We start from the raw sequence: 22452 nt of genomic DNA, 5'->3' as shown, positions 1-22452 counted from the left end.
AGGCTTTGTCAAGTGCTACTTACTCTATTCGAGCTCGGAGAAGAAGTCATAATCGGATGGAAGGACTTCATGAGCTCTGCTACAATTCTACCATAGCATGAACGATTGGCAAAATCTGAACTGCTCTCGATATGGAAGACCCCGAAAAACTTTAGCCTTGTATTGTTTCACTTCCTTCTTTCCTTCCTAGTTGCCTGAAATGGCCTTGATACGAGTCAGCACACGGAAAAGTCTAGTCTGAGGGGTTCCTCACCCTCGTTTCGAAGAACCTGGTTACGACGCCACCGTCAGCATCCATAGCCATGACCAACGGGATCCGGAGGGACATAAGGTGTACTGAGCGAAGTTTCGTGTCTTTGCGCATGCGTCCGGTTTGAAACCAGGACCAAGTGTTCGAGGATGTCGTCGACGTCGTACTGGAAGTTGCTTGATTTCGGATCCGGAGGTCAAGTGATCAGATTTTCAAAAATCACATCTTGTAGTTACGTAAACTACCCTTTGTCGTACGCCCATAGAAGTCTCGCGGTCAGCTTAAGCTTAGACATTCCTCATGAGTCTAACTCCAAGGATGTCTTCTCCTATTGTCTTTCACCTGAAAGGGAAACTCTCCTCTTATGCCGTTTCGGCTGTCATAGCGTCAAGGGCACTCGTCGAAGACAATGAATGGGCCATCCGACAATGAGCCTTATGATGAATGGCCCACAATGCAACGGAATTTCTATAAAATTGCGTGAGGGTGTTCTCTAGTGGTCATACAATGTCGACTCCATCACAAGTGCGCTGCATAACATGCGAAGACGCTGAAATCAATCAGTATGAACGGAGAGTGTCTGCCAGTTCAGACGAAGCCGAACAACTTCGAACCGAGATAGCTGCGTTATTCAAGAGCCTTAAACATCTCGATATCGAGGTGAGTATCCTACGAAAACATAGTTACCTGATTCATCGGTCTGTCTCCCAGGATGCGCGAACATCCCTACGTCTTGCTGACCTGAGGTCTCTCAATTCTGAACTCATTGCTTCACTGATCGAAAAGACAAACGAAATCAGAAGTCTCGAAAACGAGATCCAGAAATTGCAAACTCCCCGTTCATGATAAGTAAGCTAGCTTGTCTCTCATCCATGCTTTTCCTCACCTAGTCTTGATCAGTCCAGCGAATCGCGACAAACCTTGCAACCCGTAGGGGACCCTCGGTTTTTCTTCTCGTCTTGATTATTCCATGACCACATACATATCCACGGCATCGTATACTATCAATCTAATGGATTTGTGACTCGTATTTTCACCGTAATGCACTCCATTGAGCACTTGACTGATTTTCAATCAATCATGAGGATGGATCAAAGGCTGATACTTCTTCTCATGGTGTTCACTTCATCCCTGACATGATATGACACTTAGCTTTTTGAAACCGTCTGTACAGGTTTCAAGCAAACTGCAAGACTTTCGCTACTCCCATCTATAGCTCTCTGTGTCTGAACGACTACGTAGTCATTTGATTGTTTTGAACCATATGATTTCAAAGCTGAAACGCTGATTTTTCTTGACATTTATCTTAGGAATTCCTTACTGTCGGTTTCAGCCATAATCGTCCCCGTCCCACGTCTTTCTCAATTACGCAACTGTTAGCCCATGTAAAGTATCATGTACCTATCGGCTCCGGATTCAAAGTGAATCCCTGAAATGGGGTGCACACACCCCTCGATACCGCAGTACTGTTCTGTCGCTTGTTGGAGCTGCCCTCGAAAGTACCTGCGTGAAGGTATCTCTCCGGCTGATATCGATTGTTGAAGCATGCAGTGGCACAGGCTCCGCAAATGACCTGTTTCACGTTCGCTTGAAGGGTCTTGATTTCAATCAAATGACCCTTCTATGTCAAGTACATGAGGTCAAACATTCGTACCGCGTAATTATGTCGTTCATGGTAAGAGCAACCGCTGCAAACCCAAATTCGTATCCTCAATATCTAAGACAGAAAATCTGTAATCGACTTCCATCGCTGAAGTTTTTGGATCCTCTCGCGAGCTATGCAAAAGGCTTCAAAAATTTGATAGAAGAGTCGTAGTACTAGTCCCTTTGATTCATGCATCACTTTTATTCTTGCATGTAGGAGATGAATGATGAAATCATAGATGACAATCTCGATCTAGCGATATCGATCAGATCTTAATATGTTCCTGAGTGGCTATGAATAAATCTGGTATTGTTCTCTAGATCAGCGGAAAGAGCTTAGAAGTATTGTTGGTAGAGACGCTTTGCCTTACTTTTATCGAGGCGGCTTAAATGTGAATCGGAGGGATAGAGTTACAGGTGCGAGGGGGAATATTGATTAAGGTCAAGTGTCGGGTGTGAATAGAAGGGCGAGGTTCTGCACACATGTATTCAGGATTAAGGATTTTTCGTATAACATGCTTTTTGATCCCTTTCATCCTTCGCTAATTACCTCCGGATTGCCTCTGAAACTAACTCCAAACAATTATTCGAATTTTTAAACCAGATTCTATGCTGGAAGGACGACACAGTCTGAAATAACTGACCGTTACAACTTCAATACATACTACTAGTGAGCCCAATAGAAATCTGGTTTTGTGAATTTAGGCAGCGTTTACGGTGTCCCCGAATTTGGAAAGAGAATTCGGTAGAGCCAACATGCTGACTGAATATTGACAATGTATTCGGATTTCGCGCTGAGTGATCAAAAATCGGATGCGATGGAAATCTCCCGGTATCTGAACCTGTTACGGGAAAGTCAGAAATCCTAGAGCTTGCAAAACTCATGTTAACAGCGTGTTACCTCTCATAAAATGAGAGACGAAATAATCACCTTTTCCCCGTCGATACTCCATCGCCTTATCAAATTTGTCCATACAACAATCCGCATCATGCCTGTTTTACGATCTTCTCTGAATGGCGCCAGTCTCTCCCCTACTCCCGCTAGCGCAGGGCCGTCCCGTCAAGGACAGTTCCCGGATCACAGCATTCTCTGCCCCACATTGAATGGAAACATAATGCCAGAGCTAGATGAGACGGTGAGCTCAGTGGTGTTCGGCTGTTGCTACAGCATGTCTTACTGACACCAATCCCGCAGACTTATGGAAAGACACTTGGACTTTACTTCGGCCTCGGTAATGCATTGGCTGAACATAAACACTTTGATTCGGTGTTGAAGCAATATAGCCACAAACGCTTCATCGATGTCCGGTTTGGCTTCAATTCCGATACGGATGCCGACGATTTGTACAGGGCTAAAGTCATCGTCAATCAACGAAAGTACTATGTCGTGGGCACCTACAATCAAGGCAGCCCGAATATCAACACGGCGTTTGACGCGTACGACTGTACAGAAATTTTCAAAGGCGACGTCGTGATTTTCTTCTACTCGGTGTACGAACCGGAGAGGTTTTTGGAATCAATTCCACGTTATCCATCTGGCCAGGAGAAGGAAGCGATTCGACGGGTCCTAACCGCGTTAGTAGAGCTTAGCTGTCTTTGTTGACACGAGCCGCACTGAATACTTTATTCACAACCCAGATTTTCGAAGAACGTGCGAGGGCACGTAGAGAACGGAAAACGTCTGAGACATATTTTCCGAGGCTGAAATCCTGTACTTTCCTCCATTGTTCCGTCTTCACAATCGTCTAAGCCCTGGAGGCATCCATTCTACGCTCATCTCATCTCTATTCTTTTCACTTTTCCCTTTCTTTTCCTCCTCTTGGTTCATCTCCATCACCCTGGAGGCATCCATGCTACGCTCATCTCATCTCTATTCTTTTCACTTTTCCCTTTCTTTTCTTCCTCTCGGTTCATCTTCATCAATCGTCAAAGCCCCAGAGGCATTCGTTCTATGCCCATCTCATCTCTATTCTTTTCGCCTTCCCCTTTCTTTTTTCCCTTTTTTGAAATTTCCCTCTTTGGTTCATTTGATTCAGTTATCTAAGCCCAAGAGGCATCGGTTCTGCGCACATCTTCTCTTCGTTCCATCTTCATCAATTGTCTGTGCCCTGGTAATATCAGTTCTATACATATTTTCCCGTTTCTTCTCTTTGTTATCTTCCTAAATGTTTAATCTTATCGAGCGTCTGGTTCTACACTCACCTCTTTGATCTTCTCTTCTTTTGTGAAGAGGGTTCCTCATCATTCCAGCAATCGTCTATTCCGAAGGCATATTCCGTTGCCTAGTTTTCTCATATCTCATTCTTTTTCTCATTCCGAGTATTACCATGCTCTTACCCATAGTTCATCCTATGTCACTGGTTAACATTCTTCGAATCACGGTTCGGACACATAGATAACAACATTTGTTGCCTTCACGCTCATTTACATTGAATCTTATGTTGATCATATACAGATAATCCTTTCCTTTTCATCATTCCTTGGACAAGTATTAGCATTCATTTCCATTCCTTATCTTGGAATAGTTACTTACCTTGATTATACTCGTACGCACATTCATTCCGTATCACATTCTTTCGGAAGAAGTAGCCTTCTTTCATTCACACTCGTTAACTCTTTCGTTTTCTCATTTGAATACTGTAGATCTTACCTTCATAGTAGGCCCTTCACGCACACTCTTTCGTACTTAGCCTTACACGCTCTATTCATCCCACCGTCGTCATTCCTTATTCTTCCTTGTACGCTGGATCCACCACGATAGTCTACGAATATAGGCCACTCTTGAGATCTGGAACAAGGAGACTCTTCTCCGGTTTGAAACCTGGAGTGCGTCGTACGAAGGAGTAACTCTGTTGATCAATTAACTAGAGCGACTAAGAGCGAAATTGTTCACGTGACTACAACTGACGTGAAAATCACCGAGTAACGTCACAGTCTTCTACCATAACGTCACGGTACCTAGCAGACTACTACCTCCCTTAAGATCTCGCGGCTGTTGTACATTTTATCTATACACCTATTTCTGGTATAACTGGATCTGAGGTTCTCCTTTCCAACTCCCTTCGGAACTCTTGCTCCTTCACGTCTATAATTGACACCAGAGGTCCGGGATTTTCAGCGTTTTGAACTGATGAATGTTTCTCATAACGTCTCCCTGCACAAAATCAGACCGTAGCCTTGTACATTGTGGAATCTAGGACAATCGCCGCATAAATAAAGAAAAACCTGCTCGATTCTATGAACTGTGAGTATTCATTCATGGTTTACAGATTTTTTGCACTCACGTTGCATTCTTCAAGGCATACCTTGCCGTCTTGCGACGTCTAAAGAGACGGACGGGTTCAGCTTCCACGCAGTGATCGACAACGATGTTTATACATGTCTCAGTCGCAGACCGCACGATTTTCCCAATGTCCCTTCTCGCACACAATCTTTAAACCTTAAACCAAATGTCACCGTGCTACCGAATTTCCATGAGAAGCACTGGACTACCTCGCAGATTCCGTTCTTGGGCTTTGCACCCAGTAGCAACCCTTTTAAATTCCATTTTCTGAAATGTCTGGATTACCATTTTGGTTCTATACCAATTCAGAAAAATCTCGACGGCTTCATTCTTGATACTTCTGTGAAAGACGACTGGGACTCCTTAGAAAGGAACATGCGTGCATTTCTTCGTGCGTGCATGAAGTTGAACTGGCTCGGAATACCGGAAGATTTTAGACTCTGGCCTTACCCAAATAATTACGGGTATCGACATCGCTGGAAGACAGATGCAGATGCCCGTCATGCAGTGATGCGGTCTCGCCAAGCCTTTATTCCTTTGATTGCCTGTATCTCGTTCTTCCTTCACATACTCTATCATCTCGACAATCAATGGGTCAAGCTTATCGCTTCGAATTATAATTCCGTACTACCTAGCCCTAATCCTTTCTGGAGTAGGAGGCAGAAGGAATATGAAGAGCTTCGTCGAGGACCCGTTCCTTCGAAATGGCAATGGAAGGAGCGGCTTCAGCAAGAGACATCGATCAGTTCAGAGTGGCTTGCGTATTTCCATCAACTCATGGATATTCCTGTGGTCGGCCTGTTTTTGGATGTGCACAATTCGAACTGTCTTCCTTGGATCCCTGTTTACCTCGAGGCCAAAATGCCTATCATGTTGTATTGGGGTTCTAAGGATAATTGGTCCATCCATCCCATGTTAGAAAATGTGATTCCAACCCCCACCCCTACTATCATCAGAAACTTGCTCTCAGAACAGACACTGTACCCGCCACCCACACGTGTAGAGGAAAGCTATCCCGGTGATATAGGCATTTCTCACTATAAACCTCGGCTGCGTCTACCCCGCATTGATGGTGGAACCTTACCCCGTCCAAACGAGGACCTTTTCTCGTTCATCAAGCGTCGCGACGCTCAAAGGCTTCGAGCCATTTCTTCTGAGACTGTTGTTGAACGCCAATCTCGTCTACAGCGTGAAAAAAATGCAGAGAAGGATAGAGCACCGGGCCGGAAAGGGGCTCGTGTGTACTACTGGGATCTGGTCGAAGGAGTGAGGATACGGACTGCGGTAGGAAGGAGCAACTATGAAGACATCTGGGAGAATTATGGTTCGCGCCAGCGACGTTATGATTCAGTTGCAGACGAATGGGAAGTTTGCACGGACTTGGATCCTGAAGACGGTCCTGATGATAGCCTTTACGATGATGACGATGACGACTCAAATTTTTTCATTTCAGTGCAGACTCACATGAACGAGGAAACAGATCACAACGTGGGTACTGCTTCATCGGGTTCCTACCTTGCTCGTCTCCATCCGAATAAGCGCACGGAGGCCAACTCATTGAACTCCGGGTCCTGTGGAGACATTGAGGATGTCGCCTATCATAGATATGGATTTCTCAAACAACCTCGACCCGATAATCGCGATGTTGTGCTTAAATCACAGGTCTGGAGCAAGATATTGGGCCTAATTGGATGTGGACGTTCACCACCATCTCCTGGACCAGATGATCACGTCAAACTTCAATTGTGTAACTTCGTAACCCAAATGATGGATGCAGTCGATCTACGGACTGCACCCCAAGTGTATGATCTGGCTGTTAGGAATAGTCTCATGAGGCCTCCGGTTCCTTTTGAAGTTGACGTATTATGCACATTCAATGGTCATTATTTTTTGATACAAGCCCCAGGTGCCACAGATCACGAATCATACTTGATCGCTTTACGCAGTGCCGCCACCGTCATGGAGATAGCACGACGGGAGTGGGGTCCCAACACCGAAAATATCATCACACGCCTGATTGAGCATGGGATGCCCTTTAACACACTTATGGCTAGCTACCCTCCTCGCAAATACCGGGCTATCCCCTATCGTCGACCTGCCATGTTGGGCCTGCGTCCTGCCTCATTCAAACCAACGTTACAAGACTACTGTGCTTATGAGATTCTTCGTGATGATTTCCTGCGCTCAGCTAGAGGCCGTGCGGCACTCCTTGCTGGAGGTATCATCTCCCGATTAGCTCGAGAAGTGGTTGATGTGAATGATGTTTGCGATGGGCCTACTGGACATGCTCTGCAAGAAGGAGAGTATTCACTCTGCGTTTGGGAGGCGGGTCAAAATCGAGCATTTTGGGATGATCAACTTACTAATGAAGAAATGGATCTCATATGTGGGTCATACGAGGTTGTCACAGGTATGTGTTCATCTTCTCTCTCAAGGACTTCTTGAATAAGGTCTCCTCCAGGTCTAGTTTCGAAAGACGGCGTAGAGCAGACTGCAATCCGATCATGGTGGCCCCGTTCGGGTTCCTGGAGATCATGTGGTCTTAATTGTGGATATTGGTCCGGAGATGCTGAAGATTGGTTTCAGGCACATCTGCGCAAGATTCGCCTTAATGAGACAGTGAAATTAATGACTAGTCAAGAATGGCATAGTCGACTGAAGTTCAAAAAAGCTCACACTCTTTCGCACAAAAATGACCAGTTTGCCACAGAGTATCTCCAGAAGAAGTGTAACTTATCATTTTAACATACGGACATTCTGCGATGCATTTTGTTATACTGTCCATGTTCTGAGTTCAGTCGCGTGTATATACAGGTCTATATAAATAATATGAACAGTAAAGATTCACGGCGCCATATGCATGGGGAGGTCAGCCAAATAACTTCGACTTAGGCAGAGATAGTTGAATTGTGCCTGCGGTGTGTTTAGAGAAACGTATAATCTACATTGCTGAAATTCCTTGAGGATTGCTAACTCATAAGAATAAAATAGAGGATCAAGAGCCGTAGCGAAAAATTATATTACTCAAAAGTACATCCTGAGTATCTTTACTACTGATCCTCCAATAACAGATACTAATTGCCAGACAATGGAAGTGCAGATGAAAGCGCCTGCTAGGACAGTGATATCGACAATAATTCGTGAAAACCTCGATCTCTGTCAACAGGATAGATCAATATCGCACCATAATTGTACAAAAGTCATGGTAAGTATAATCTTACTTGGCCAACAGCTTGTATTTCTACTGGTTTTGTGCCCCAATATTGAATCACAATGAACAAACCCACACTGACAACCAGATGTCCAACAGCAACGGCAAATTGATTCTGAAACATTGTCCAGATCTTTCGAAGCATTTTGACGACGAACAGCAAGTAACTTAGAGTACCTGCCCTGAATAGAAATTCAGAAAGCTGGTTGTCCATATCAATGAGTAAATATTAAAGAACAAAGACAAGCTTTTCCCGAGGGTGCTCACAACAAAGTTTTTTAAGGCGATCAAACGCGGAGACTTAGAGTCGACCTATAGATAGAGTTTGAGTCACAAGTCTAAGGTACCTACTCAGTGAACTGACGTTTTCAAATGCGCGATTTCCGTCCTACGAAATTTGAGCAACGGATAAGAACAAAAGTCATTACCGACCTGCAGCGGCTGCATAGGTTTGCCCATTGTGGTCTCAATGGAGTTCTAGATATGAAATTAAAAAGGTTACAGGTGTTTGACCACAACATACAATTGCAACGCACATGCAAGAATTCACTTTGTCCCCGAAGGGTGCTCTCGGCAGTTTCAATTTTGAGTTTAGCTTCGAGTTTCTATTCATTGATCAGAAACGGCTACGAACACGATGGATTATGCTTACTGCTTTCGCTACACCTATGTTCTCCTTCGGCGCATCAACAAGACAGACATGGGGATCTGAATGAAGATATATCTTCTGAAGATCAAGTGCATCGGATGGGCGGTCTTCGCATTCAGGTTTTGGTTCAAGGTATGGCCCTTCTTCACCGTCGATCTGAGCCTCTGGAGGTGAATTTTGAGGAAGAAAACTGGAGACCTGTGTATTACTTGTAGGTTTGTTGATACGCAAAAATTGAATTTCCACTCACTGCTGTTGCACCCGAGGGTTTGATATGACAACTACCGTCCTCCAGATCTACCTCAGCCGTCTCCGATCCGACTTGTACTTCTATTGTCTTGTCTGTGCTCCAAGGAGTGGCCGGTACCCCAGTGCTCGCTTCGAAATGCTGAAGTAGAATTAGGTGGTCATCATCGAACATTATCAGCTCGATAACTTACCGATTTATACCATCCTTCTTGGTCACGGAGAGGAACTTGAAAATGTGGGCTTTGAGGACTTCTACTCATAATAATCGAACGAGCAACCAAATAACTGAGAAGGCGGCCTTGTCGACCATGAACTTGACACCGAGTTAAACAGTTTTGAGAGCTCACTCTGTTGGTATGATACGAGAGAAGCCCAAGAAGCACCTAGAGTTATACTCGTGTGTTTCACTAGTACGAATAAGAGGCTAAGAGCGAGTTACGGGCGCTTGAGCGCGTATTGTTTTTTGTCGGGCTACGAGCGCTTATTAGTTTTCTACTCTCTATCACGATCCACGAGTACTATATATTGACGTCCCGGTCTCCAGAAGAGTACTAGTACTAGTTCGATTTGGTTTCTATCTTGACCTGTCACGAGGATACCGCTTCGAACTCATCAGTACTCCAATCGGAGGGTAATCGATATCAACATGAGTATCGCGATCTCTTGCCCCGCAAAGCAAATCTGTATGTCTTTTCCTACCGAGGTTTGTTTTCACAGAAGCTGACGCTGTTTGTAGCTTGCTCTCGCGTCATTGTGCTGCAATCTTTTGATAACGTGAAGTTTATCGTAGACAAGGAGGAACTCGAAATCGATACCAGTGGATTTCCGCCTGCTACTACTCCATCCTACATCGGAGAGGTGTCTTCTCTTCCCGAACGCTCTCACGTCCTGAACATCCTCTTCCAATATGTCGGCACTCAGAGTCATCGACCTGTGCTGGATCAAATCGAGTTTGCGCTGATAATAAAGGTCGCCGAAGCCGCGGAAAAGTACGAGGTGCATAAAGCAATTACTGCCGTTCAATTCGAACTTAGGTGAGTCGGATTCGGTATAAGTATAAGTTACACTCGATACTCAGGCTTCCCCTACGATCGATAGGAAGTTCCTCAAGAGCAACTCACGAGAACTTCTATACTTTGCCCTGACGTATTGGAATCCACAACTCGTTGAAGAAGTTGCTCCTTTCATGATTAATACACCATTGCAAGAGATAGAAACCCTTATGAAGCATTGTCCTCGTCTATTCATGAAATGGGTGCGTCTTGATCCTTCGAAGGTTACATCTGTCATACTAATAATTAGCTCGAACAGTGTTTGTGGAGGCATTGTCTCGTTGCGACATTTTTCAAAACACCAACCATGGTACAGGCATCTCGAAAGAATGACGAAGATCGCTGGAGGGTGTTATTCTCATATGGCACATTCGTGCCCGACATAGTCCCCGTGGATCCTTTGAATGGCCTCCACTTGTCAATGCCGAGGAAATTCTTGGAGTTTTTACAATAGTTTGTTTATTCAGTACCGAATCTTCGAGTCTCAAGCAACACTATCCAATAATACTTATATACATGATGTGTACATACTACGGATGTGTACAAGAAACTCAATGACCTTTGTGCTACTGGGTACGATGAGGTTAATGCTTTTACTGAGCATATAGCGTGAGAAACATTTAGGCGCTCATGCGATTTGATAACACGTTCTGTATCAGTCTCCGTCCGTCACCTCTCTACGTCTTTCGCTTCACACGAACCACTTCTATAGAGTCCAACTCCATAGAATATCTTCTGAATACGATACGGAGCACACCCTTGCAAATTCGATCCGGAACGTACGCAACGACATGGACATCAATCGAATATTGGACTTCACTGAGGTTCAGTTTCCTGTACTAATGGAACCACTGTTTATCGAGCCTGCTGCAACCGAACGCGATCTAGACCTCCTGGGCTTTCGTGACCGATAAGTGGTCAAGGTACTAGTGAGCACCCAACTAGGCCTTCCCGACGTAGTCAACTTCAAAGCCCGCTCCGCAATCTTGGGATGGGCTACTCGTTCATTCTCCAGGTCTACTGGTTGCCACGCAGGCCCTCCACCGTCCCGGTCACACCACAGCCATAACTGATAGGCTCCGTCCTTCATGTTCCTGTGGATGTAGATCGTTGCTAACATCCTTGGGTTTGGTGTTTCGGGAGGAGGCGCGTCCAGGTCAAATGGTGACTGGCTGAAGTACCAAGCAGTCTCTCCTTCGCTATCATGCGACCTGAACCGAGCGGTCTCCAGCTTTGTCGGCCCAAACGCATCGCTCGAAAAGGAATTGGTACGTTTTTCCCCTTCCAAAAAGTATTTTGGCGGACGTGTAGAAGATTTGAAGCTTACGGGTGTAGCTCCTCTAGCTTCCGCATCCTTGACAGGCCCTATATCAAGAGACGGACGTCACACAAGTCTCTATGGCGATACGGATGACAACACCAACCAGGACTCGAGGTGGCGGAGCCGTGTTTAAGAGCTCCCTTTGGAGGGGGTGTTTTTGTTCGTCCCCTCGTGTTCCTGTGCTCATACTCGGAGTTCTGGAGAGAAAATTCAAAGCACTAGTTGACGTACGATTCTTCTGGATTGGGATTGTCAAAGACCTTTTGAATGATCCCATCGTCGTCTTTACAGTAACGGTAGTACTCGTACGCCTGCTTTCTCCACCAGGTTGACTGGCTAGGCTACGAATAGTCAAGGCAAATATCAAAGGCTTTCCGAATGACATGACACACCGTCGAAGTCTGTGTCTCTTCATCCGACGTCTCATAGGGCTCCATAGTTGATTGCGATTCTGAAGATAATGACCTCGAAAACTTTTCTTATACGAAACAACTGTCTACTTGAAACTCGCTAAAAACATCACGTCCGTCATGATCATGTCCCCACTAGGATGTCTACGATAGGAAACTGTATCTTTACGCTATACCCCTTTAGGTTGATCAGATAATCAACCAATCGTGGTCGTCGTACCATATTTCGACTTACCTCAGTTCACAAATCACGACTACTGGGTGTCTTCGAACTTCATATCGTCTCATTTCTTCCGGGTCAAACTCGGTTGTGAAATGGCTCGCCGCCGTAGGGCTGATGGTTCAGGAGATCAGCCATGTCGATGCCACGAATGTTCAAAGCAGGATCCAGAGGGAGTGCTAGCTCCACAGTCAGTTTTAATAGCGCATCGGCATCGGGACCGTCTCAGAGCCGCCTTTGCTTCCGCAACACAAACCGCCGAGACTGAGGCCGCACCGGAGTCCTTCACGACTTCACGTGGCGGAACTGAATCAAACCTAGAAAACCAACCCAGTGAAAGCTCCCGCCCAGCCTCGAACTCTTTTGGCGAGACCCTCGGTTGCAACAATACAGAAACAGTGGCGGATTTCAAAGCCTGGTTGCGTTCTGTAGTCACAGAGATAGATCTACGAATAGAGGCTCTATATGATTGCGACCTTGGCTTAGAGTTCATTACCCCTCCTTCTCAAACGATAACCTTTGTGTTCCCGGATCCCGAAAGTCTATTACTGGCGAATTCTGGACTCTTTGCTCTCAATCCCGGAAGAGTCTCCAATCGTCGTCTATTGGATGCGGAGGCTAGATTTTGTCACCTACTTAGAACAATTCAGGCCCTGCCTCCCGGAGAGCGTTCTATGGGTGTTATAGATGTAGAGGACGAGCTTTTCCAGGCATTGAATAAGGTCCATCGGATCAAAGAGAGGCATTGGCAAGCAAAGGCCTATTGTAACAGAAACGGGGGACTGAATGTTGATAACAGTAAGTATTCTCTTCTCCCTCAGGGATATTTCCAGTGTCTTAACCGTCTTCAGGACGTCACTTTACTCGGAAAGAGATGACCGAGGAAGCACCCACTCTCATAGCTGCGTTAATAATATATGTCAAATTCCAGACTCCAGTCCGTAAAATGCGAGTGATACTGGCGCTGTTTCGCTGTATCATCAAAGGATTGATGCGAAGACAGAAGATAGATTCGCAGGTCACATCTCGGATTCCTGAAGATATCCACACCATCGTCGACCATTATGATCTCGATCCGACATTACACATTTCCATTGCGTGCCCAAACTGTTACGCGCTCTCTCCTTTTACGAATGAGGCAATCAGCAACTCCGAAAATGCTCTCAGAGCCAATCAACCTCTACCTGTGTGTAACGAGAGATCTCACCCAGACTTGTCACCGTGTGGTGCGACGTTATGGCACACTCGCCGCATTGGACCGCGTACTTTCGTCACTCCTATCAGGAAACAGGCTTTCCAAGATCTGCAAGAGTGGATTGGGAGAATTTTAGCTATCCCGGGCCTCGAAGATATAATTGATCAACATCAGCGACGCCCGCTACCATCGTTGGAATCTCCAGAAAGAGATTTCGTTGATTCATCTACATTTCGATGCTTCAAGGGCGCAGATGGGCAGCCGTACGCGACACCTCAGATGGGTCCTTCGGGATCACCAGACTTGCGACTTGTCATGAGTCTTGGATTCGATGCTTTCAACCCCTTCTTCTTGAAAGAACAACACGCCTCCTTCAGCTCTACAGCGTTATACATGGTAATCTTGTCCCTCCCTGAGCATCTTCGATATCAGCCAAAGTACATGTATCTAGTAACAATCATTCCCGGAAAACCTTCCCGACATGACATCAATCATACCTTGCGCAGGCTAGTCCAACAGTTGCTCCCTTTTTGGGAAGGAGTGTATTACCTGCGTACTGCACGATATACTCTTGGTCGAACAATCTTCGCGGTGCTAATCCCTGCTGTATGTGATACGGAGGGCGCTCATCAACTTTCGGGATTTGCTTCACACAGCCATACATACTTCTGTAGACGATGTTTACTGCCAATTCAAGATATTCATAACCTCGATCCGGAGCAATGGGTAATGAGGGATTGGAATAAGCATCGACAGTTAGCTTTCGAATGGAAGGAAGCCCCCATGGCGCGACGTAATACGATCTACCAGGAGAACGGACTCCGGTGGTCAGAGCTATTAGATCTGCCATATTGGGATCCCATTCGGTTCACGGTCATTGACGATATGCACCTTGGATATCTTGGCCTTTTTGAGACACATCTTCGTGAAATATGGAAAATCGATGACAAGAAAAATGGTGGCAATGGACTTCACCCGGACACTAAGGACCAAAAGAAGATATCTAATGCGAGTCTTCGAAAATTTCTAAATGAAATCCGACAAAATGATCCGTCCTTGGGATCTATTCTGAGTGAAGAAAACAAGGGAGTCCTTTGGTATCTCACCTTTGTGCTTGGACTACGTACTGGACTTCGCACCAAGAAAGCAATGGTAGACCAGATTCTGCAATGGGTAAGTTCAATAATTGAAGAATTTCCATTAGTCTCAAGTTGCACAGCGTATGTCATCGCAGCGGGAAGAGGTACCCGACATTCCACCACTGAACTATGACAATGTCCCAGATGGTTGGAACACTTATAATACTTCACATCCAAGAGATGCTGTTCGTTCATCTCTGCATCCTGTGACAATGTTCTTTCACTCATGCGTTATTCAAAATAGCCTGTCCCTCTCAATGAAGTTACAGATACCAACCTTTCTGAGACAGATCAAGCTTCAAATCTTAGCCTTTCTGAGGCAGATGAAGCTTCAGATTCCGGCTTTTCCAAGGCAGTACGCCTTCATTTCTTCTTAGAATAGCCCTTTTAGATTGACTTAATTCTTGTAGTCAGTTGATTCGAAGGTCTCATCGGTCGTTGATCCTTCAGAAATGCCACCGGTGTTATGTCCCGCTCCACCACTCGTCTTCGATGGAGATCAGGCTTTCGAAAATCTGAAGTCCAGAATACTTAATCTGACCACCAGGCCTCCCTCACTCCACAGCAGGACAAAATCAGTCCTTCGAGCTTTATGCCAAGATTTTGGGATTCGCTACAATACAACTGATAACAAAAAAATCCTTGTTGCCCGAATCATGCTTTATGTATGTGCATTCTTTCAGTGAGATAATCTATTTCCTCACAATCCGAAAACAGCGTCAAGAATATGGATCGGACGATGATTATGTCTCAAAGATACGATATGATAAACTCAAACGAACCTTCGAAGCGGACGAACCCTCCAGATCAAGCCTGATGAAATTTGAGCATGAATATCTAGAGAAATTATGCGTAGAATACAAAATTCCACCTTTCGATTCTAGTCAACCTGGTATCACCTCTTTGACGAAGGATGTTATGGTACAAAGGATATTAATCTGGGTGAGTAAAGATCTTCAGTTATGCAATGAGCGAGTCTTGACTATAATGTAATTAGCGTCAAGAGTATCGTGATAGCAGCCTCAAGCCGAAATCAGGATCCAGTCCTCGCCATGTCATTGGTAAAGATCTTCTGGCAGAAATCTGGTCCGACATGAAACGGACTGTTCTTCCGAACTGGATTCAGCCGCCGCCCTCAGGATGGGGCACATCTGCTTCAGGCAAGCTCAGTGCTGATGAATATAAAGTCATCTGTTCGGTCTCACTAGTCATCACTCTAATTCGGGTTTGGGGTTATGAAAATGACGAGGGAGTCGAGTCATGTCGTTTCAAGATGTTAGAGAACTTCTTGGACCTTGTTCACTCTATGCGTGTTCTGTTTTTTCGTGAAACATCACAAAAGTCGCGCGCCTACTACAAATCTCATATCCTCAAGTATTTACGTGGCGTCCTTGAGCTATATCCTGATTTTACCCTGAAGCCTAATCACCATCATGCTGTTCACATCGTTACCGATCTGGAAACCATGGGTCCGGGTCATGCTCGCAGTACACCAGTGTTCGAGCGCATCAATCATTCCTTACAACAACTCAATACCAATCGACGTCTAGGTAACCTAATGTTCTCCTAATGTTCTCATTCAGACAATAATTGTGTCTTTTAGGGGAAGTTGAAGCTACAATGCTAACTTCTTATTGCCGGCAAGCCAACCTCCAAGTCATCTTAGATCATAACACGGATTTACGAGAAGAAATCGATGAGGTATTGACCGCCTTAACAGATATCGATCGTGAAGACCATCGTGGTATATTTGCCGGGACTGATTTAGTGGCTTGGGCAAGCACTGAATTCAAAACAAGCCCCGCTTGCATCGAAAAACCCACTCTGGATCGTATCATCCGTCATTTATGTGACATATACGGTGTTTTGAGTTCACACTGGGATGGTAAAGTTGCTCGACAAGTACATACTGTGGGAGGAGTTGCGGCTGGGCGGGTAATCTACTCCCCCTCCATCCGTCAGAATTCTGTCGTTTTCCGCCACAATGGAAGAGTATGTGCTGGCACGATTGAACAGATCATACTCCACTCTCATCCCCACCCCGTCACTCAAAAGACAGTTTCTATCACGTACTTCGAAGTCATTGTTATGGAGCCAATTGATGCAGATGATGATCTCTATCGAAGACTGAACTGTGGATGGTTATGCTTTCAAAAGCCTGCAGTCCCAAAAACTCTAACCGTACCGTTATCATACATTGTCTCGCATTTCGTCCGCACAGACCTGTCATTCAAAATCAAAGGAAAACCTATTACACATGTATACCCTGTCCCGAAGGTGATGTTATGGCTTTCTCTAGTGATATACTGATTTGTGACATTGTCCCCTATAGTTCTACCATGACAATGATTCAGGAATGCCAGCACCGGTTCGTGCTTGAGGGTCGGAGGAAGCATCTGCTTTAGGCTGGGTAATATGAACATTGTGAAAAACATGTTTATAGTTAGATCTGAGAATGAACTCATATAATTGGATACATTAGCTGACTATTGTTACTGAGTTGACATGCGAGGAAGTGAAGCTATTCAACTGGCCCGGCAATCCACGCACTGCTGCGCCGTGCGGACCAGTTATGTAGGTTCCTTCACAACGCCTTTGCTCGTTTACTGTTGAATAGTGAGTATCATGTCTGCGTGGCAGATATATAACGCGGGTTTCACAAAGATCATTCCACATTATGTTAAAACATGTATGGTACCCTAAAGTTGATGATGATACATAGTACTGCAGCCCAATCTCCCAGTGTAGATATTACCAACCAGAAGATGAGAGTACAGATGAAGACGCCTACAAGAACTGTCATATCCAAGGCAGTTTGGAGAATAGGATTTGTCTGTCAAACGATAAGCCCACTGAACATCCATGTAATTCAAGCGATCCCTACTATCTCTGTGATGTTCTCTCGACCTGGGACTTGATCGCGAGCATATCGCTGAAGTTGAGCAAAGGTAAAAACTGCAGCACTCGGAACCAGGAATCCAACACCAACGGCATGCGGTTGACTATGGAACATGACCGAAAGTTTCCAGAGTAACTTGACAGAGAACGACAAGTAGCTGATGATCCCCACATTGAAGAGAACATTGAGGAGCTGGAGATCAATCAGCAAGGTATTGGAAAGGTAAGCATGAAGAACGCAGATCGATGAACACGGTCACTCACGAGAAAGTCTCTAGGGATAAGCGAGCGAATCGAGGGTATTGCAGCAATTCGGGGACTTATATCCTTAGTTGAGGAGCTTTCTTTCTGTGCAATTGTGAGACAAGCTAATGATTACGATTCATGGTTCGGACCTTAAGTTGAGTAAAATCGTCTTCTATAATGGTGTCTTGCAAAGAATCGCTTCGACGGTGATTGGCTGTATGGTGGTTCTGCTTGGGCATCAGGTTCAGCGGCAACCGCTACGACCAGATAGCATGTTTACTGGAGCATTCATTGCATGAGGTCCGACTTGTTCTGCATCGTTTACTTCCATGGTTTCCACTATCGAGTATGAAGCAATCTGAGTCAGATGTTCCTGCCCGAAAAGCAGATTACTCACAAAGGCGCCCTACTTCGTTGAATCTCGGGGTGTAAAGAGAGTAATTTCGATTGGCCCCTACCAAGTTGGACTCTGTAGGAATCGCCGACAAGGACAAGGACAAATGATCAGTAGCGCTTGCAAGCGCCCAAAGAATTGATTTCATTAGATAATCAAATCATGGGTCACTTCTGTCTTGACTGATACTACTTTGATTTATCCCTTACCGTCGTCTTGTATTCGAGTCAAACTCGTTACAAGCCATCTTACTCTCCAATCAGCAAGATCTGGAACACGGTTCGAAGAAGCATTACCTCGAGTCGGCTCAAGAGGTTGCTAGAGTCGATTATTGTCGACTCTAGCGCAGCATTCTCAACCAACTGGAACTTCCGCGTTCGACCACCTTGGCTCACACATACGATACGCACTACCCTAGTCGGTCAATCCAGTTATTTGTCAGTCTTTTTCATTCATACCTTTGTTGTCAACCACCGCCGACCTAAAGGTCTCTTTTTGTTAGCCTTCGGAACTTGAGCTCTTACAAATGAAAAACCTCCTTCACAAAACTGGCGTTGGGACGAGTTCCCCCAGCTACTTAGACATCCTCCATTACTCTCCTGATACACATGTATACTATTTAGGCCAAACTTTCAATCAATATATTCTGCCCAGCTCCCCAATTTCATCGAATGAAGGCCTTGGTCTGACATCCTATGGGGTGGGTTATGCAGATATTATCTTGCTTCGGAGTTTACCAATTCGGGGTGGACTTTCTTTGCAAAATAATTTCAGAATGAGTGAACATGAAGGTACTTTGGTTTCAAGAGGCCCGATAGTCATTATCTAATCCCATCGACAGCGACATAATACCCATCACAACATGGCTAGCATTCCTCAGGTTTTCGAACACAACACGTCTAGTGCACTATCCCAAGCTATACATCTTCATTAGTGTCCGTCTACCTCTCCTTCATCCCCGATCCCGGACTACAACGGCTCATATACTAACGATCCACCACGACCGCCTGCTACACCCTCTCACTATACGTGCAACTGCAAACTCACAAGCAGCTCGTTGATACACAAGACACTAAATACGCTTTATCCGTCTTAATGTTCATCCAATTTAATGCCATCCCTGCTCAGAAAATGAGTGATCGGATTGAGCTCAAGATTCTATGGTTTTAGGAGGCCCGATAGTCATTATCTAATCCCATCGACAGCGACATAATACCCATCACAGCATGCTTAGCATTCCTGAGGCTCTTCTTGTCCACATCCAAGTCAACCACAAGCGTATTGCACACAATCCAAGCTACAAGCGTACCCTATATACTTCACTAAACGATCCCAGCCTTCTAAATCCCCTTGTACCGCGCGCTTTCCCGATCCGAGTCGCGATATTGGAGTCACGCACAATGGCAAGACGTTCCAGCCACTCACTTCATGCTCTATACATGTCCAGACGCTCCCGCCTCCCGTCGCCAGTGGATGGGCCCGGTTTTTTGTACGCTTTCGTCGATTCCGATGTCTACTGGAAAGTAGGTATGACCAGCGACTACGACCGGCGGAAGGCAGAGTGGGACAGACAGTGTCCATGTCCCAGCAGAGTCTGGCTCCCCCCTATACAGGTTGTATGGCGCAGGAAAGCTGGTGCGTTCTTGACTGATTTCTCAATCAAATACATGTTTATCTTCTTTCAGAATTGTTAGCACACATTTTATTGGAACATAGGTGCCTCAGCCGACCTCGCAAGTACTGTTCTAATTGTCCGTACCGTTCACGTCTCTATCCATACGCTAATTCATGCGGTGTTGCAAAGGTTCCAAGGCACACATTGAAATATTCATCTTCCCTGGTCATTGGTGGGATATCTGGAGAACCATTGTCCTACCAGTCCTTGCAAGAGCAGTAGCAGCATAATAGTATGTCCCTTTCAGCTTTATTCGATGGTATATGACTGACAACCTGATAGATTCTGAGTTTAATGTTTTAGCTATGAATTTCTTGTACAGTGTATATACATATGAGTGTTGTCTAGGTTGATCAGAGCTGTAAGTCAAGCTTGCTAATTATGAATGAATGAGCACATAGATAAGTTCCTACCTTCTATGGTATAAGATTCTACTACCACAATTACTAAATGATGGTACCAATCTTCCCCGCCTCCCGACGTCCCGACATTTGCGACCCTTTCGATGTCTTGATATATCGACATCGACGACGTCTCGACGCTTTGACGTCTCAACGTCGACGACGTCTCGATGTCATGACGTCGCGATATCGACGACGTCTCGACGTCACGACGTCCCGACATCGCGTACCCTTATTCTCAGTGAGATTATTTTGAAGAATTTCATGCTCTCCACGCGGCGAATATTCCGCGAAAAATTTAAACTATCTCGGTAAGATTATGCTGCAATTATTCAAAATAATCCTAGTATATTCACACACTAATTCAGGGTAGATTAGACTGAAAAATCCTTGCATATTCAGCACGCGAAAACATTGAACAATCACGATGGGTTTAATTAGACTAATCCTAGGTAGTTTTGTGGAAGAATTTTGTGATTAATCTCAATATATTCTCTACATAATATTCGTTCGATTACAGTGCGATTAAATAAAATATTCAGCGTACACTTAGGCGTAGAATTTTGTACCTAATCTCGCCTTATTCGCGCCCTATTCGCGGCAAGATAAGGCCTTCATCCCCGCAGTGTTGAGTATCGTAGTCATAGGTAGTAATAAGTAAGCACATACCTGGTCCCAGATAATGACAGAGAGGTCAAGATAAGGGACCAGGTTGTGAGGGATTGGCTTTATATACATAATCCGATCTGCGAGAAATGACGATGTAATACTGTACAGTTTAGGAACAAGGAAGGTGGCGGAAGCCAGTAGAAGGAGAAGGGTAACAGGTGGATCAGTAATCGATGATGGGGGTCAGGTGGATCAGTAATCGATGGGATTTGACAGTGATGTAATCGTACAAGTAAGGGCGTCGAGATGGTGAGAAAAGGAAAATGATAGGGGCTACATACTTCATGACATTACCCCCCTTCTTATGACCATTGCCCTCGATGGTCAAGCTTTTGCTGCTGTGGGGTGTTTCTTGTGGAAGGCCCGAACAGTCTTTGGAGCCCGGCTGAGGTTGGGCGCTGGCTCCCAGGAGTTATGCCCTGCATCGTAACCCTTCCACTTAACCAGGTATTCCAACCTCTTCCACCGGACCCGGCTATCCAGGATTTCCTCTACTTCATATTCCGGTTCGTCTTCATCCTCTAGGTAGACCGGCTCCGGTGGTGGTGGTATTTCTCCATTGATAGCGTTACCTTTCCAGGGGTAGAGTTTGTCAACGTGGAACACAGGGTGAATGCGGTCGAGGGAGATAGGGAGATCAAGGCAGTAGTCCAGGGGTCCAATCTTCTCCAAGATTCGGTAGGGTCCGAGCTGTCGATCTCCTAGCTTCTCGCTGGACAGTTGGAGGTTGATGTCTTCCGCGCTGAGCCAGACAAAATTTCCGACTTTGAACTGGTGAGCTTTCCGTTTTCCTCGTTCGTATCCCTTTTTCTGCTGCTTTTTCCCTAAGTGCAAGGCAGCCCCTGCGTCTTGTCGGGCTTCTCGGAGTATCTGTATGCGGTCGTCTACAGCTGGGATCCCGCTGCATTGTCCAACTGGGATGTTGAACAAGGGGAGGTATCCGTAGGTTAGCTCGAATGGGGACATGCCTAATGCAGAATGGGCTCGCGAGTTGATTACAAATTCGGCCATCGGAAGGTGCTCTGCCCAGTCATCCTGCCGACGGCCTACGTAGAGTCGAATGTACTTTTCTACTTCTTGGTTGGCGCGTTCAGTTTGACCATTAGACTGAGGACGGTACCCGGAAGTAAGATCTGATTTTATTCCCAGTCTAGCAAGTAGGGATCGCATGAGTTTGGCTGCAAACTGAGGCCCACGGTCAGACTTGAAGTGAAGAGGGAGCCCATGAAGACGGAAGATTTCTTTGTAGTAGATATCAGCAACTCCTTCTGCCGTGATGGAGCTGGTACATGGGAGGGCGTGAATTTGTTTCCCATAGAGGTCCGTGCAGACTAGGACTGCATCGTATCCTTGGGAGTTAGGTAATTGCGTTATCAAGTCCACCCCTACCTCTTCCCATAGACCCAAGGGTACGTCTAGTGGTTGAGTTACAGCTCGTGGGTGTCTTTGAATCTTTTTGCATGCGCACGTCTCGCATCCCTCTACGTACTTCTCCACAAAGGAGCGCAGTGTTGGCCACCAGAAATGGGTGCTAACTAGATCGAGC

General features: G+C 45.5%; 8 protein-coding genes across 8 annotated transcripts; 5 read left to right on the top strand and 3 right to left on the bottom strand.

Annotated features, from left to right (window-relative positions):
* Positions 1–757: 757 nt before the first annotated feature.
* Positions 758–1096, top strand: C8R40DRAFT_1178108 (uncharacterized protein; the record flags this gene model as incomplete). The annotated part of the gene is made up of 2 exons (XM_046232800.1): positions 758–910; positions 962–1096. The coding sequence occupies 2 exons, from the start codon at positions 758–760 to the stop codon at positions 1094–1096; spliced, it is 288 nt and encodes a 95-aa protein (XP_046079260.1).
* Positions 1097–2883: 1787 nt separating this feature from the next.
* On the top strand, positions 2884–3599 carry C8R40DRAFT_1178107 (uncharacterized protein; the record flags this gene model as incomplete). The annotated part of the gene is made up of 3 exons (XM_046232799.1): positions 2884–3030; positions 3090–3469; positions 3533–3599. 3 exons carry the CDS (start codon positions 2884–2886, stop codon positions 3597–3599), a joined length of 594 nt encoding a protein of 197 aa, XP_046079259.1.
* Positions 3600–5131: 1532 nt separating this feature from the next.
* C8R40DRAFT_1075023 (uncharacterized protein) lies at positions 5132–7922 on the top strand (the record flags this gene model as incomplete). Its single annotated transcript, XM_046226803.1, has 3 exons — positions 5132–5138; positions 5164–7587; positions 7639–7922. The coding sequence occupies 3 exons, from the start codon at positions 5132–5134 to the stop codon at positions 7920–7922; spliced, it is 2715 nt and encodes a 904-aa protein (XP_046079258.1).
* Positions 7923–8201: 279 nt separating this feature from the next.
* On the bottom strand, positions 8202–9546 carry C8R40DRAFT_1075022 (uncharacterized protein; the record flags this gene model as incomplete). Its single annotated transcript, XM_046226802.1, has 9 exons — positions 8202–8333; positions 8399–8590; positions 8656–8700; positions 8753–8776; positions 8821–8865; positions 8925–8993; positions 9041–9235; positions 9288–9425; positions 9478–9546. 9 exons carry the CDS (start codon positions 9544–9546, stop codon positions 8202–8204), a joined length of 909 nt encoding a protein of 302 aa, XP_046079257.1.
* A 386-nt stretch (positions 9547–9932) lies between these two features.
* On the top strand, positions 9933–10792 carry C8R40DRAFT_1075021 (uncharacterized protein; the record flags this gene model as incomplete). Its single annotated transcript, XM_046226801.1, has 4 exons — positions 9933–9969; positions 10023–10320; positions 10385–10541; positions 10655–10792. The coding sequence occupies 4 exons, from the start codon at positions 9933–9935 to the stop codon at positions 10790–10792; spliced, it is 630 nt and encodes a 209-aa protein (XP_046079256.1).
* A 372-nt stretch (positions 10793–11164) lies between these two features.
* C8R40DRAFT_1075020 (uncharacterized protein) lies at positions 11165–12096 on the bottom strand (the record flags this gene model as incomplete). The annotated part of the gene is made up of 4 exons (XM_046226800.1): positions 11165–11703; positions 11729–11856; positions 11891–12000; positions 12052–12096. 4 exons carry the CDS (start codon positions 12094–12096, stop codon positions 11165–11167), a joined length of 822 nt encoding a protein of 273 aa, XP_046079255.1.
* Positions 12097–13298: 1202 nt separating this feature from the next.
* On the top strand, positions 13299–16372 carry C8R40DRAFT_1024783 (uncharacterized protein; the record flags this gene model as incomplete). The annotated part of the gene is made up of 5 exons (XM_046223065.1): positions 13299–13880; positions 13923–14573; positions 15049–15201; positions 15651–16173; positions 16227–16372. Coding segments are annotated over 5 exons (2055 nt in total), but the record flags the coding sequence as incomplete, so codon positions are not given.
* A 1120-nt stretch (positions 16373–17492) lies between these two features.
* On the bottom strand, positions 17493–18098 carry C8R40DRAFT_1178101 (uncharacterized protein; the record flags this gene model as incomplete). The annotated part of the gene is made up of 4 exons (XM_046232798.1): positions 17493–17714; positions 17786–17869; positions 17917–17994; positions 18048–18098. 4 exons carry the CDS (start codon positions 18096–18098, stop codon positions 17493–17495), a joined length of 435 nt encoding a protein of 144 aa, XP_046079253.1.
* Between the last annotated feature and the right edge of the window lie 4354 nt (positions 18099–22452).

The sequence above is a fragment of the Lentinula edodes genome, assembly GCF_021015755.1.
Source record: "Lentinula edodes strain Le(Bin) 0899 ss11 chromosome Unknown C8R40scaffold_75, whole genome shotgun sequence".
Taxonomy (NCBI): domain Eukaryota; kingdom Fungi; phylum Basidiomycota; class Agaricomycetes; order Agaricales; family Omphalotaceae; genus Lentinula; species Lentinula edodes.
This window is presented reverse-complemented; position numbering and strand designations above follow the sequence as displayed.